The sequence below is a fragment of the Podarcis cretensis genome (assembly GCF_951804945.1).
Source record: "Podarcis cretensis genome assembly, chromosome: 8".
NCBI classification, from domain to species: domain Eukaryota; kingdom Metazoa; phylum Chordata; class Lepidosauria; order Squamata; family Lacertidae; genus Podarcis; species Podarcis cretensis.
In genome coordinates this window covers 6557662-6571974 of record NC_137177.1, presented here as the reverse complement: position 1 = coordinate 6571974, position 14313 = coordinate 6557662, and the positions used below count along the sequence as shown (strand labels likewise).

At 48.5% G+C, this 14313-nt stretch overlaps 1 protein-coding gene and 1 long non-coding RNA gene across 2 annotated transcripts in view; both read right to left on the bottom strand.

Moving 5' to 3' along the window:
* RYR1 (ryanodine receptor 1) overlaps window positions 1-14313 on the bottom strand; it is a 220706-nt gene that overhangs the window by 31020 nt on the left and 175373 nt on the right. Inside the window, exons 82-85 of the mRNA XM_079989357.1 lie at window positions 13782-13855; window positions 3533-3613; window positions 2004-2092; window positions 989-1117 (exon numbers count right to left, since the gene is read on the bottom strand). Of these exons, the coding sequence (XP_079845483.1) occupies window positions 989-1117; window positions 2004-2092; window positions 3533-3613; window positions 13782-13855 (373 nt within the window). The remainder of the gene's footprint in view (window positions 1-988; window positions 1118-2003; window positions 2093-3532; window positions 3614-13781; window positions 13856-14313) is intronic.
* LOC307221406 lies at window positions 3683-12862 on the bottom strand. Its single transcript, XR_013841375.1, has 2 exons — window positions 5794-12862; window positions 3683-5254 (listed from the first exon to the last, which is right to left on the bottom strand). It is a non-coding gene; the product is annotated as an uncharacterized lncRNA (long non-coding RNA).

The window sequence follows — 14313 nt, the reverse complement described above, 5'->3', positions numbered from 1 at the left end:
GAGGTCCTGGGTTGCCCAGACAACAAGACCCCCTCTCAGCCTCAAATATGAGATCCAAAGGAAAGAAGAGCAAGATGTTTGGCACCAGATTGGCTGCAGGAGTTGCTGGAAGGAGGCGTACAAGGCGCCATCCAACCATCTTAGGGACTCCACTCCAGATTTGTGTAGGATCAGAGATTTCCTTCTCATAGATGGGCTACCTTCCCAGGTAAAAAGGTAAAGGGACCCCTGACCATTAGGTCCAGTCGTGGCCGACTCTGGGGTTGCGGCGCTCATCTCGCTTTATTGGCCGAGGGAGCCGGCGTACAGCTTCCGGGTCATGTTGCCAGCATGACTAAGCCACTTCTGGCGAACCAGAGCAGCGCACAGAAACGCCGTTTACCTTCCCACCGGAGTGGTACCTATTTATCTACTTGTACTTTGACGTGTTTTCGAACTGCTAGGTTGGCAGGAGCAGGGACTGAGCAATGGGAGCTCACCCCGTCGCGGGGATTCGAACCGCCGACCTTCTGATCGGCAAATCTTAGGCTCTGTGGTTTAACCCACAGCGCCACCCGCGTCCCTACCTTCCCAGGTAGATGAGCCTTATTTGCCTCTCACTTCCTTCTCCAGCATATGCAGTAACCGCTGTATTATCGGTCTTGTCCATTCAATCCAATGGAGCCTGTCTTCGAATGTGGGGGAAGTCCCTGACTCACTGTGGACTTGAGACCCACTGGCTGCTCTTACCTGATTTAGCTGGCCAGTCATAGCCATTTCCTGGGATGTGGCCCCTGTCGCCTGCTGACAGCTTCTAGGAGCCACAGGTATGAGCTGAGTGCAGGGTGGCGAGGACCAAAGGTGGGCAAAGGGTCCCCTACCAGAGGTACTACCTCTTTCCCTAACATCCCATACCTCCAAAACACAACCCACTCTCTTCTTCTGGTTGCAATTTTTAAAACTGATTTTCAGACAACAACAACAACAACAACAGTGGCAATAATAATACCTGGATGTACTCAGTGAGGCTGTTGAAGACCTGCTTGGCTACAGCCATGGCTTTGGAGAAGTTTCGCTTGCCCTGTTCATCAATGACGTCCTTGCCCGAGTAATACCAATAGAAATCACTAATAGACTCCTGGCGATTTCCGAGGGTGGGAAAGAAATCGAAAGGTTACTTTGCCTGCCCCATTTTCCACTAATCCGCTGGGTCCAAGGAACGCTGTCTGTGGCCAGAATACAAAGATGCTAAATCCGAGATGATTTGCGTGATCCTACCGGCAGACTTGATTGTCAATACTTCCTATTTTATGGCCTGATCCAGCTTTCCCCAACCTGGTGCCCCCCAGATGTTCTGGACTGCAACTCCCACAAGCCCCACCTAGGACTTCCAACTCTCAAGGGCTGCCCGTTAGTGGAGGGCTTTTAGTTCAGGCCTCACTAAGCAGGCCTCACTCGTTACAAGCTGTGCTGGTTTCAAGTACAGTACGATCGCATCTCACATGGGGCTTCTGCAGCCGATACACCAAGGTCCCAGGAGGCTCGCATGAGATCTCACCGGGCTGTCTAAATTCCTGCAAGATCTTGTGTGAAGCATCCCAGATCTTGCACACAGAGAGCTCTTTTTGCACTGAGTTTTGCCAGCACAGAAAGAGCTTTTAAGCTCTCCAACTCGCTTGCAATTTAAACTTGTGGGATTTCAACCAGCAGCCTTCAACCACGTGTAGCTGAAACACCACGAGTTAAATGCACATAGGATGTGGTCATACCATATTCTGGTGCCAAGGGCAGAGTACCTCTGGGCGCAAGAAGACCTTTCCCCCGATGAAGAGTACATTTTGAAATAATAAGAAAAGGTAGGTGCCTTGCAGGTGACGAACCAGATTCTCAGACTTATAAGGTTTGCAAAAGCAGGCTGAAATTGTGGTCAGCTCAAGAGCTGCAGTGCAGCTATATCTGGGTCTTAGGCTTTGACAGAACTGTCACTTCCTGAGCCGGATTTGGCCTGGCATGAAAATACCCACCTGCAGACGCAGAAGGTAGTCGACAGTGCAGATGATAATGTTGATGGTGGTCGTGTTCCCTGTCTGTGTCCGCAGGTAGTTCTGGAAGTCTGGAGTAAAAAGGGAGGAGGGTGAGAATGGGACACTTCCTTCCGCTGACAATATCTTGGTTTTCCTACCCCCACCCCAAAACCCCACCTTTATATTTGCAACAACCCTTAGCAGTAAGCCAATGCATCGTATGTGATGTCAAGTGCTGGACAGGTAGTGACACAGCAGCAGAAAGCAGGATTTAACTTCCCATGCTTTAGATGATGCATGGAGAGTTCAGTCCTGCCCAGTTAAGACTTGTTAGAAGGTTCTTTTTTTTGGGGGGGGGCGGGAACTGGCTGGTGCACTGGGACCTTGCAGAAAGCAGGATTGAGCCCCCTGCATTTCAACTGTGAGAGCCAGTTGCATTTCAACTGTGAGAGCCAGTGTGGTGTAGTGGTTAAGAGCGGTAGTCTTGTAATCTGGGGAACCGGGTTCGAGTCTCCGCTCCTCCACCTGCAGCTGCTGGGTGATCTTGGGCCACTCACACTTCTTTGAAGTCTCTCAGCCCCACTCACCTCACAGAGTGTTTGTTGTGGGGGAGGAAGGGAAAGGACAATGTTAGCTGCTTTGAGACTCCTGAAGGGGAGTGAAAGGTGGGATATCAAATTCAAACTGGTGTGCTGGGAGTTCAATTCTGCGTGGTTCAGGCGTGCTAGTGGGATGGGGAAAACTGGCTGGCGTGCCCGAACCCTGCAGATGTGCAAGGAGTTTAATGCTGCTTGAGAAGTCCCAACCTCCAAGGATCAACTTTGACAGGTGAGTGGGACAGCCCACCTGCTGATCAGTCAACATGGCGTCAATATGATTGACAGGGTGCTGCTGCTCTTACTCACCTGTCAAAGTCAGTCCGCCAAGCGGGAAAATGGCAAGACAAACTGTTAGAGTATATTGAACTGGCTAGATTAACAGAGGCAATTAGAGATCACACTAGACAAGAATTTGAAAAAGCATGGGGGGAAATGCAGAGAATAATACTTCACAAAACAGTGCCCTAAAATACATACCTGGGCTTGTTTCGATTAATGTCTGCAGGAGACTTTGTGGATATTTAAGTTATAATTAGAAAAATCTTAATAATTATTCATAAAGGAAACAGCTTATAAGAAGTAAATAAGGATGCCGGAAACAGGATAAAGGAAATCTTTTATTTGGCTGTTTGTATTGTTGTATATTATGCTTGTTGTTTGTTATGTTTGTGTCTGATGGGGGTGGATTTCTGTGTTGGCGGGGTGGGGTGGGGGGTTGTGTTATGTTGCAAATAAAATTTCCAGCAAAAAAATTATTTTAAAAAAAGAAAATAAAATAAAAGTTCCCTGCCCCTGACACTCCACGTACTCTTTCCATTAGACCCCAACCATCCTGCCCTCCCCTGCCCTGTGTATTCTCCCATTCCCCTCCCTCTATCGACTCCATCAGCTCCAGTTTTGGAAGCCCTCTGGGTGGCATGTGGAACCTACCATTGTTGTGTCCTTCGCACAAGAGCTGCAGGAACCGGAAGAGGTCCTGTGTAAACAGATCGTCCGCCATCACCTTCTCTCCTAGAGCAGGGGAGGGGTCAAGGGAAGAGAGAGAACTGGCCAACATTAGCAGCAGCAACACGGAGAGAGGAGGAAAACAATGCAGTTGGGAATGGCGGCAGGGTGAGGGGGGGTTGGGGGTGAACGGGGCATGGGAGAAATGTGCGGTTAGTACAAACCGGGGGTTCTCCAACGCTGGGCTTGAGAAAGGGAGATGGTTTTCGGGCAAGGCAATCAACACGGCAAAACAAAGATGCTGCACACAGATCAAGGGGCCGCCCTGCAGGCCTCACTCTGGATGTTATTATTATTATTATTATTATTATTATTATTATTATTATTATTAATTATATACCGTCCTTCATCAAGAGCTCCCAGGGCAGAGTACAACATTAAAAACGCATTACAGAATGCCAATGATGAAAACATAATAAAAAAAGTATACTGACAGGCCGCCTAATAATAAAATACAGTCATACCTTGGAAGTCAAACGGAATCCGTTCCGGAAGTCTATTTGACTTCCAAAACATTTGGAAAACAATGTGTGGCTTCCGATTGGCTGCAGCCAATCGGAAGCCACGGAAGCCCTGTCGGACGTTCGGCTTCCAAAAATAGTTCACAAACCCAGAACAGTCACTTCTGGGTTTGCGGCGTTTGGGAGCCAAAACGTTTGAGAACTAAGCTGTTCGAAAACCAAGGTACGACTGTAGTCATCATAATAAAATAGTCATCAGAATAACTATTTATTAATAGCTAGTTAGGGGCTAGGGCCGCACTGAAGATGGTCAGTAAGGAGCGGCTGAGCCTGAATTAAGGACCCTGGGACACCAATTACTTGTTTCAAGGGATGCTTGTCAGAATAAAAAAAACTACTTGTTGCCTACCCTGGATGTTTGCACTCCTCCTGAAGGAGCAAGCAGCCTCCGTAGCTGCAATTTGTTTAACGGCTACGGCTGCTCCTGGATCAGGAAAGCCTTGCCACAACAGTTCATGCATTGGGTACCTGATTGCGGCAACACGCTCTATGTGGGGCTTCCCTCGCGCTTTTCCTGGAAGCTGCAGTTAGTGCGGAATGCTGCAGCATGATTGCTGACAGGAACGAGGCCTTGTCGGCACAGAACACCCGTGCCAAAGATCTGCACCGGTTTCCGATTTGCTACTGGGCCACGTTCAATGTGTTACCATCAGCGTATGAAAACCTTTAAGAACTCAGGTCCAGTTTACCCATGAGGTCGTCTTATCCCTCATGGGCCCACTTAATGGCTTCAACCGGTGGAATTGGCTCTACTACAGGTGCCGCATAATACCAGTTCCACATTTGCAAGAACCATTTGTGTGGCCTTTGGAACTCCCTGCCTATGGAGCCCTGTACATTCCTGTTTAGACAAGCCAAACCTGGATGCTTATAAATTGAGGTAATTTTAACCTTAGCATTTAAACTTCCGTCTGTTTTAAATTTGCTTTATTTTATTGCTTCATCTTTTTTGCAAAACGCCTTGAGGTTGTTGTTGTTTTTTATTACCATCCAGCGGGGTATACATTCTATGAAATAAACAAATAAGCACAAGAGAGCTGATCTACCCAGGATGCGGAAGGAACAGAGGTAGTAGGATTGTATTATTAACTTATTAATTAATTGCATTTGTATACCTATATCTCTGCTTTTTAAGGTGATGTTTCTGCTTTTTTATATATAAAAAAAGCAGAGACATCACCTTACCAACAAAGGTCCGTATATAGTTAAAGCCATGATTTCCCCATAGTGATGTATGGAAGTGAGAGCTGGACCATAAAGAAGACTGATCGCCGAAGAATGGATGCTTTTGCATTATGATGCTGGAGGAGACTCTTGAGAGTCCCATGGACTGCAAGAAGATCAAACCTATCCATTCTGAAGGAAATCGGCCCTGAGTGCTCACTAGAAGGACAGATCCTGAAGCTGAGGCTCCAAGACTTTGGCCACCTTATGAGAAGAGAATACTCCCTGGAAAAGACCCTGATGTTGGGAAAGATGGAGGGCACAAGGAGAAGGGGACGACAGAGGACGAGATGGTGGGACAGTGTTCTCGAAGCTACCAGCATGAGTTTGACCAAACTGCGGGAGGCAGTGGAAGACAGGAGGGCCTGGCGTGCTCTGGTCCATGGGGTCACGAAGAGTCGGACACGACCAAACAACTAAACAACAACAACACCTATATACCTGTAGGTCTCGGGGCGGTTCGTAGGATAAAAAAAAAATCACAATATAAAAACACAAAATACATAATCAAAATAAAAACAAAAACACAACCCAATAACTTCCCACCTCCACAACACATTTTAAAAATTGAATTGAATGTCAATCAGCCAAAGGCCTGGTTAAAGCGGAACATTTCTGCCTAGCGCTAAAAGGTATATAATTCTCGGCTTAATGATCCACATGGGTTGGAAGAGAGCGGTGCTTGTTTGAAAGCTCCCCCCCCCCATTATTGATGGGGAGCTGGACCAGAGTGAGGACTGCAGCGGCCGACCAAGAGTTAGTAGGATCACAAGTGCCATGCATTTCGTTAGGGGATCTCGTGGCTCCATTGTGTAGGGAGGGTAGAGTTTGTGTCTGGGATATTGCTTTCGGGGGGGAAAGGGTTATTTAGGCTATCTGTGACATTCCAGCAAAGGCTCAATGTCAACAGATAAAGTCCTTTGCAAAATCCCTGCATGCCTATTGCTGGAGGTTACATATTTTAGTTGGGAGCAGGTGTTGAGACTGGGAGTGCCAGAGTTGTATGCAGGCAGATGAGAATAGTTCAGTTCAACACAATTAGCATAAATGACCGGTTTATTCTATCCGGGTTTGTTTGTTTGTTTGTTGTTGTTGTTTAAAAAAACCTGTGCACCCAGGGCCAAATTCTGAAGTGTAGTTTTGGGACAAGCCATTTTTTGCGGAAAACACAACCTGAGTTAAAACAGAAAGTAAGGACTTGGCTTGGTGCAAAGGTGAAATAAATTCCAATGGACCAGAATAACGTGAGAGCAGTGGACAGACACGGAACTGCGATGACAAAGAATGAAGAATAAAAGTTGGAGGAGAGTGAGTGTAAGAGACCCAGGTTGTGGCCCCCATCCTTGTGGGTTAATAGAATTAGTTGCAGAAGGTCAGCGACCAGTTCACACCACCCGTTCTGTGGCATTGGTCATTAATGAAGATATGAATCCAACGGCACGGGAAGGGCAAGAATGGTGGATGGGTCTCCCATTCACAAGAAACGCCCCCTTCCCCTTCCATTCCTCCGGGTGGATTCATATTAGCCCACCTGGCATTAATGACCAGCCCCTTTTCCATTTGTCTTCTTCTTCATGAAGTTGCCTCCTCCACTTCATGGATGAAGCCAAGTCAATCACCTGATTTCTTCCCCCTCTGGCATTGTCTTCCCTTTGTGATGGGGCAATCGTGGCGCTCGGGACGGGGCTGGGGTTGGGCGTGGGGGTATTGGAAGGACAGGAAGAGATGTTGCCCAAGTCATCCCGATAAGGCTTGTTTTATCTGAGGCTCACAATGAGAATCCAAAAAGCTCCAAGGCACCCTTTTCCCAAAAGCCGGCACCCTCTGGACGTTTTGGAGAACAATTCACACCTGCTGGCATGGGCTGATGAGACTTTTAATCCAAAACATCTGGAAGGTAGCAGGTCAGAGTGCCCTGGAGCACTAAAACAGTGTTTCCCAACCTTGGGCCTCCAGCTGTTTTTGAACTACAACTCCCATCATCCCTAACTAGCAAGACCAGTGGCCAGGGATGATGGGAATTGTAGTCCAAAAACAGCTGGAGGCCCAAGGTTGGGAAACACTGCACTGAAAGGAGATAAACAGGACAACATAGTTGCTACAAGGACAGCAGAGACACTGTGACTCTAGAGCACAGAACAAGAGTAAAGCAAATGTACTACAGTAAGGGCTCGTCTACACTTCCTTTTGTGTTGCTGTCTGCTCCAATTTGGGAGTATGATGCGTGCTTTCCTAGGACAAGAGGTGGGGCAAAAAAACAAAACCTGCAAATCTCATACCTATGCCTAGAAATGCAACACAAAAGGAAGTGTGGTTGAGCCCTAAGTTACTATGGGGAGGCTCACAAACAGCAGCACGTATAACACAGAGGAACTATTATGAGAGATCACAAAGCATTAAGTGAGAAAGGAACAGAAGTGTTACACAGGCAGCCAAAGAAAGAAACAGGTTACGTGCACATCATACAATTAAATGACTCTTATTCCACTTTAACCACCACAGAAAATCATGGGAACCATAGTATGTGAAGAGTGCTGGTAATTATAGGTTTGTGAGGTCGGCACCCTCTGCAAACTACAGTTGCCAGGATTCTCCATGGCTGTTGAAGTGCTGTGCTTCAAATGTATGGTGTTGATGTGACCACAACTGCTATAAGGATACCACGGGCTTTCTCTGTGAAAAATCGCTCTTTAAATCTCATTCGGAGCAAATGGCGATCTGTTGAAGACTCACGTTGACGTTTGCTCTGATAGAGTGCTCAAAAGTGGGTTTTTTCAGGGTCTACAACTCCCATGATCCCTAGCTAACAGGACCAGTGGTCAGGGATGATGGGAATTGCAGTCCAAAACATCTGGAGGGCCGAAGGTTGGGGGATGCCTGCCCTAGAGCGTGTTTTTGAAAGAGTGAAACGAGTTACTACAAGGATGACTTACAGAAGAATGAAAAGAACAATATACAGTAGTAGTCTCAACAGGAGACTACTACTAGGACAGCACTTTCATCCAAGATAAACAGTCAAGACAGACCTTACAACATTAAACAACAGTTTAAAATACTGTATAAACAGAGGGCCTAGCCGCACTTCCTCTCATCCCGCTGCTCCCCCCGGAGGAAAACTGCTCTTTAGCACTCAATCGGAGCAAATGGCAATTCTGGTCCCACCCCCACCCCACCCCAATTTGACGTTTGCTCCCCATCTTGTACTAAATAATGAGTTTTCTCTTGGAAAGGAGTGGGCCAAGGAGAAAAGGGCTTGGACCCATGCTTTCTAGGCGAGGGACAAGTGGACGTGTCGACGAGGCTGGAGTTACTAAAAGGACAACCCAGCTCCATCTTAACATACCCAAAGGCAGCATGTGGATATTGGGAGCGAAGTACCGTATTTTTCGCCCTATAGCACGCACTTTCCCCCCTCCAAAAATGAAGGGGAAATGTGTGTGCGTCCTATGGGGAGAATGCAGGCTTTCGCTGAAGCCTGGAGAGCGAGAGGGGTCGGTGAGCACCGACCCCTCTCACTCTCCAGGCTTCAGGAAGCTATCCACAAGCCTGGGGAGACCGGCGCGACTTCCCGCCGGGCTCCCTAGGCTTGCGGATAGCAGCCTGTTCTGGGGGCTGGGGTCGGGGAAGCTCGGGCCTCCCCCGCCCCAGCCCTGCACCTGGAGGGGGAATTTTTTTCCCCTTTATTCCCCCCCCCCAAAAAAAACTAGGTGCACCCTATGGTCCGGTGCGCCCTATAGGGTGAAAAATACGGTACATCATCCCTACAAATATTTTATGATTTTTTTGCACACGTATTCTGCAGCATCCTATGAGCAAAAATCACCAAAGCAGGCATTACAAAATTGCCACACTACTAACAAAGAGGTTGATGTTACTACGGTGCTACTAGCTGGTTATTCTATAGTGCACTTTGAAGTATATGACTCTGAAGATACTCAACCACTACAATATAGCTTGGTTACATTATTATTATTACTACTACTACAATCGTACCTCAGAAGTCGAACGGAATCCATTCCAGAAGTCCGTTCAACTTCCAAAACGTTCGGAGAAACCAAGGCGCGGCTTCCAATTGGCAGCAGGAAGCTCCTTCAGCCAATCGGAAGCTGCGGAAGCAGCGTCGGATGTTCTAGTTCCAAAGAACGTTCACAAACTGGAACACTCACTTCCGAGTTTGTGGCGTTTGGGAGCCAAAACTTTCGAGTCGCAAGGTGTTCATCAACCAAGGTACGACTGTATTCATTAATCACCTTCTAAACCCCTGTCTCATGGTGATCTACATAAAAGATATTTTTTTAAAAAGTTTACACTCCCCAAACTATAAAGATGATGTGTAGCCATCACAAACACTACAGGTTTAATTTTTAAAAGTATCATTAGACCTTGTCATTGTTGTAGACCCCAGGATGCTCATTCTAACACTGCATTTACTGGGATAATGAAGATGTTACAACGTGGTTACCAAAGAAGGCATTACAACAAGTATATCACACTTCAACTCAGCAACGTTTCCACACCACAGGGCGACTGCTCAGTTATTATGTCATGATGACACTCGCACATACCCCACAGATATAAAACACGGTACACACAACCCTTTCAATATATGAAACTACAGAACATGCCTACATAGATACTAAGAAAAACCATTTTTCTGCAGCAAATTATTACAAAGATGCCGCATTCCTTACTGAAGAACTTGTTGCAACAACACAACCGGACAGTTATGCTTACACCTTGAATTGTTACTATTCCACGTACAGGTAACACAGACTGAGGTCACATTTGCTGAGTAACTAGGCCAGGGTTTCCTAAACTTGGGTCTGCAGCTGTTGTTGGGCTACAACTGCCATCATCCTTGGGTAGCAGGACTAGTGATGATGGGACCTGTAGTCCCAAAAACAGCTGGAGACCCACGTTTGGGAAACCCTGAACTAGGCTCTCGCTACAAGCAGAGTGGAGCCCAGGAGAAGGGTCAGAAATGGTGTGTCTACAGCTGACCCCACTGAAAATTGGCTGGGAGGGCAATGTTTTCAGGGGCGGAGTTGATGGATTCTGACCAACATCTTATTGGCTACTCCAGATTGACAGAAGCCCAGCAGGGTGGCTTCCTGGTGACCTTTACAAGGTCAAATACTTTTCTTTTTTTGGGGGGGTGGGGGTGGGAGGGGAGTGTTGGTATTTATAAGAGCACAAGCCTGGAGACCACGATGAAAGCATTTGGGTGGGTGAAGGGTGTGCAGTTAGTTGTGCTCAGCACCAATGGTGCATGTGTGTGTGTGAGAAACAGGTGGCCTTTGGAAGGGTTGGGGTTTCTTTTGCAGTTGGAGGGCATGCGCCAGATAAGAGCTGAGAGACAGAGACTTTCCCTGGCTGGCCCCACCCCACCCGAGACTGATCAGAACCCCCTCCAGCCAGCCGGGCAATGAGGGGTGGGAGAAAAGACTGACGTGGGGTTTAATGGAGGGCATTGCTTACCCTGGTCCTGGTGGCATCTTCAGAAGAAGGCCAGGGAACTCTTCAAGGTATTGGAGATTTCCCCACCCTCTCACAACGGGGAAAAAGAGAACAAAAACCACAGCTTGTTCCCGACGCAGCGCTGATTTAACATGTCCTGTCAGTGCAAGCGTTCCAGCATGTGCCGCAGGATGGCCTTGTCCCCCGTAAGCCCCCCTAGATCTGTCCTGGGGTTCCCCCAACCCTCTGAAGCAGAACTGGAGAGGGCATGGAGCCCGCGGGTGGAGGAGGGGGAGGAGACGCGTTGAACAGCCTGACCTCCCTGCACTGACAAGACGAGGGAGTTGGATACTCTGGTGCCACCACTTGAAGGAGACAGCTCTGAAGTCGTCTACCCTCTCAGGCCTCTGTGTCTGACATGTCACCCTAGGACAAAACAATGCCAGCCTGTCCAATCCTAGAGATATAAATTAATAGAATGGTGGAGCTGGAAGAGATCCTGACGATCAGCTGGTCCAATCTCTTGCAATGCAGGAATATGCAGCTGTCTCATACCAGAACTGAACCTGCAACCTTGGTGTTATCAGCATGACACTCTACCTAGCTGAGCTATCCTGGCTATCTATCCAGGCATTCTGCTCTTGCTTAGTCAACAGACAACGTACCGCATTTTTCGCTCTATAGGATGCACCTGACCATAGGACGTGCCTTGTTTTAGAGGGGGAGAACAAGAAAAAAAAAATCTCTCCCTCTCTGTGCAGTGCCCCTTTGCCAAGCGGCAGGAGAAACGGAGCCCCTTCCATTTCTCCTCCCGCTTCGCTGAAGGGGCGCTGCGCAGAGAGGGAAAGCTGTGCAGCGCCTCTCCAGCGAAGCAAGGAGAATGAGAGGGGTCAGTGCGCACTGATCCCTCTGGCTCTTCTGGCTTCAGTGAAGGCAACCCGAAGCCTCCGGAGCACGGCGGGAGCGCTCCCACTGTGCTTCGGAGGCTTTGCATTGCTATCGCTGAAGCCAAGGAGCCTGCATTTGCTCCATAAGACGCACACACATTTCCCCTTAATTTTTGCAGGGGAAAAAGTGCGTCTTATAGAGCGAAAAATATGGTACCTCCTGCTTGCTGCGCTTCAAACCCCTGGGTCTTGCAGCACAGAATGTGTTGGACATCCCTTATGAACAAAGAGCCTGGCTGCTGGATCAGGCCTAGCTATGTGGCTGGTGACTGGGGGTGGCTGACAAGACCACATAACACCGGTGTTGAAAGACCTACATTGGCTCCCAGTATGTTTCCAAGCACAATTCAAAGTGTTGGTGCTGACCTTTAAAGCCCTAAACAGCCTCGGTCCAGTATACCTGAAGGAGCGTCTCCACCCCCATCATTCTGGCCGGACGCTGAGGTCCAGCGCTGAGGGCCTTCTGGCGGTTCCCTCATTGTGAGAAGCAAAGCTACAGGGAACCAGGCAGAGGGCCTTCTCGGTAGTGGCTCCCGCCCTGTGGAACGCTCTCCCATCAGATGTCGAAGAGGAAAACAACTACCTGACATTCAGAAGACATCTGAAGGCAGCCCTGTTCAGGGAAGTTTTTAATGTATGACATTTTAATGTATTTTTAATCTTTGTTGGAAGCCGCCCGGAGTGGCTGGAGAAACCCAGCCAGATGGGCGGGGTACAAATAATAAATTATTATTGTTATTCTAGCATGTTGATATTGCAGCAGCCACCCAGATGCCTTATGAGGAAGCTCTCAAGCAGGAGTTGAGCACCAGAGCCCTCTCCCCGACAGCGGTTTCCATCAACGGGCCTTTCAGAAATATTAGTGCCTCTGAACGTGAAGGCAGATCATAGCCAACACCTTCCAGATGCCCAGGACCTAACGGAGCACCGCGCACTAAGCCAGGGCAGCAGGGGGATGGGGGTTCTGATCAGTTTTCAGCCTTGAACCCATCAGGTTAGAAAGAGAAACTGGCAAAACTAAATAAATAAACCAGGCCAAACTGACCATTAAAAGGGAAAGGGGGAAAAAGTTAACCCAAAGCAAAACTTAACCCAAAGCAAAAGGATTATTTACCACTTTCACGAATGATGACTGAGGGAGGGGCATCAGTGACACCAGGAGAGGGGAGGGGGAGGGAAGAGAAGGAGGGAGGGGGAGAGAGGAGGTGAGTGCAACACATCACAGCAAAGAAGGAAAAGGAGATGATTAAAAATAGTAAAAGTAAAAAAAGAAAACCCAGCGTGTATTAAAACGACATTAATGTGGAATGAGACCAGAGAACCCGAGGTGAAGGGAGTCAGGTGGGTTGTCGGGGAGGTGAGAGTCCATTATTGATTTGTGAAATCTCAATTAATCCACGTCTCACCAGGAGGAAGCTGTGAACACAAAGAGAAGATGCGCAGAGCACTGGGAAGGAGGAGGCTACCGGGGTGGGGGTGGGGGGAGAGGGAACAAACCCTGGGCCAGGATCGTGCCCAGTCAAATCCTGGCACCCAGCATTCCTGTGGGACTGAAACCTTTAACTTGCGCCCCTTCCGAGGGATGGGGGAGAGAACCCAGAGTGCATAGTTGGCCAGCCCTGCTAGAAAGCCCCCCTTGTGCAGAGGCATGAATTAGCCATGCCCAGGAGGCCAGGCTTTCAAATCAGACCTCTCCACCTCCCCGCAGTAACCCATAGGCCACTCTGCTTCAGGGGCCAAGAGGAGGAAATGGGTTTCCCAGCAAATGAACCCGAAGCTGGAGGCAGGTTTTCGAAAAGGAGTATTTTTGGGCCATTGTAAAAAATAAGTTGGTGGGTGGCACCGGGGTGTCAGCAGCCATTGTGAGCAGCAAACACTGACAGGGGGCTGCCTTTTGGAGGGGGCAGAAGGAGTTTGCCCTGCCCAACTGCCCTGTGGGGCAGGAGAGCCGATAGAAATAGGATGGCCTAGTCCCCTGGGAGCCTTGCTGCAGAGCCTCCAAGTGGGGGGCAGGCGGGGACTTACTCGTTCCGTCCTCCGTCACCATTCCCAAGCCTTCAGCTTTGTTTTGCCTCTCAAAGGCGTTGAGGTCCAGCACACTGTGGAAAAAGAGGAGAGAGGGTGAAGGTGAGCACAGCCAGCCAACGGGAGATGTCAAGAAGCAGGTCAGAAATAACTCACATGGCTTCAGCAAAGCTAGCGTATTTTTCGCACCATAGGGCGCACCAGACCATAGGGCACACCTAGTTTTTAGACGGGGAAATCTATTTTAAAAAAATCTCCAGCCCCCCCAGCCCCAAAGAGCAGCATACAGGCGTACAGGAACGGCTAAGGGAGCTGGGCATGTTTAGCCTGGAGAAGAGGAGGTTAAGGGGTGATATGATAGCCATGTCCAAATATATAAAAGGATGTCACATAGAGGAGGGAGAAAGGTTATTTTCTGCTGCTCCAGAGAAGCGGACACGGAGCAATGGTTCCAAGCTACAAGAAAGAAGATTCCACCTAAACATTAGGAAGAACTTCCTGGCAGTAAGAGCTGTTCGACAGTGGAATTTGC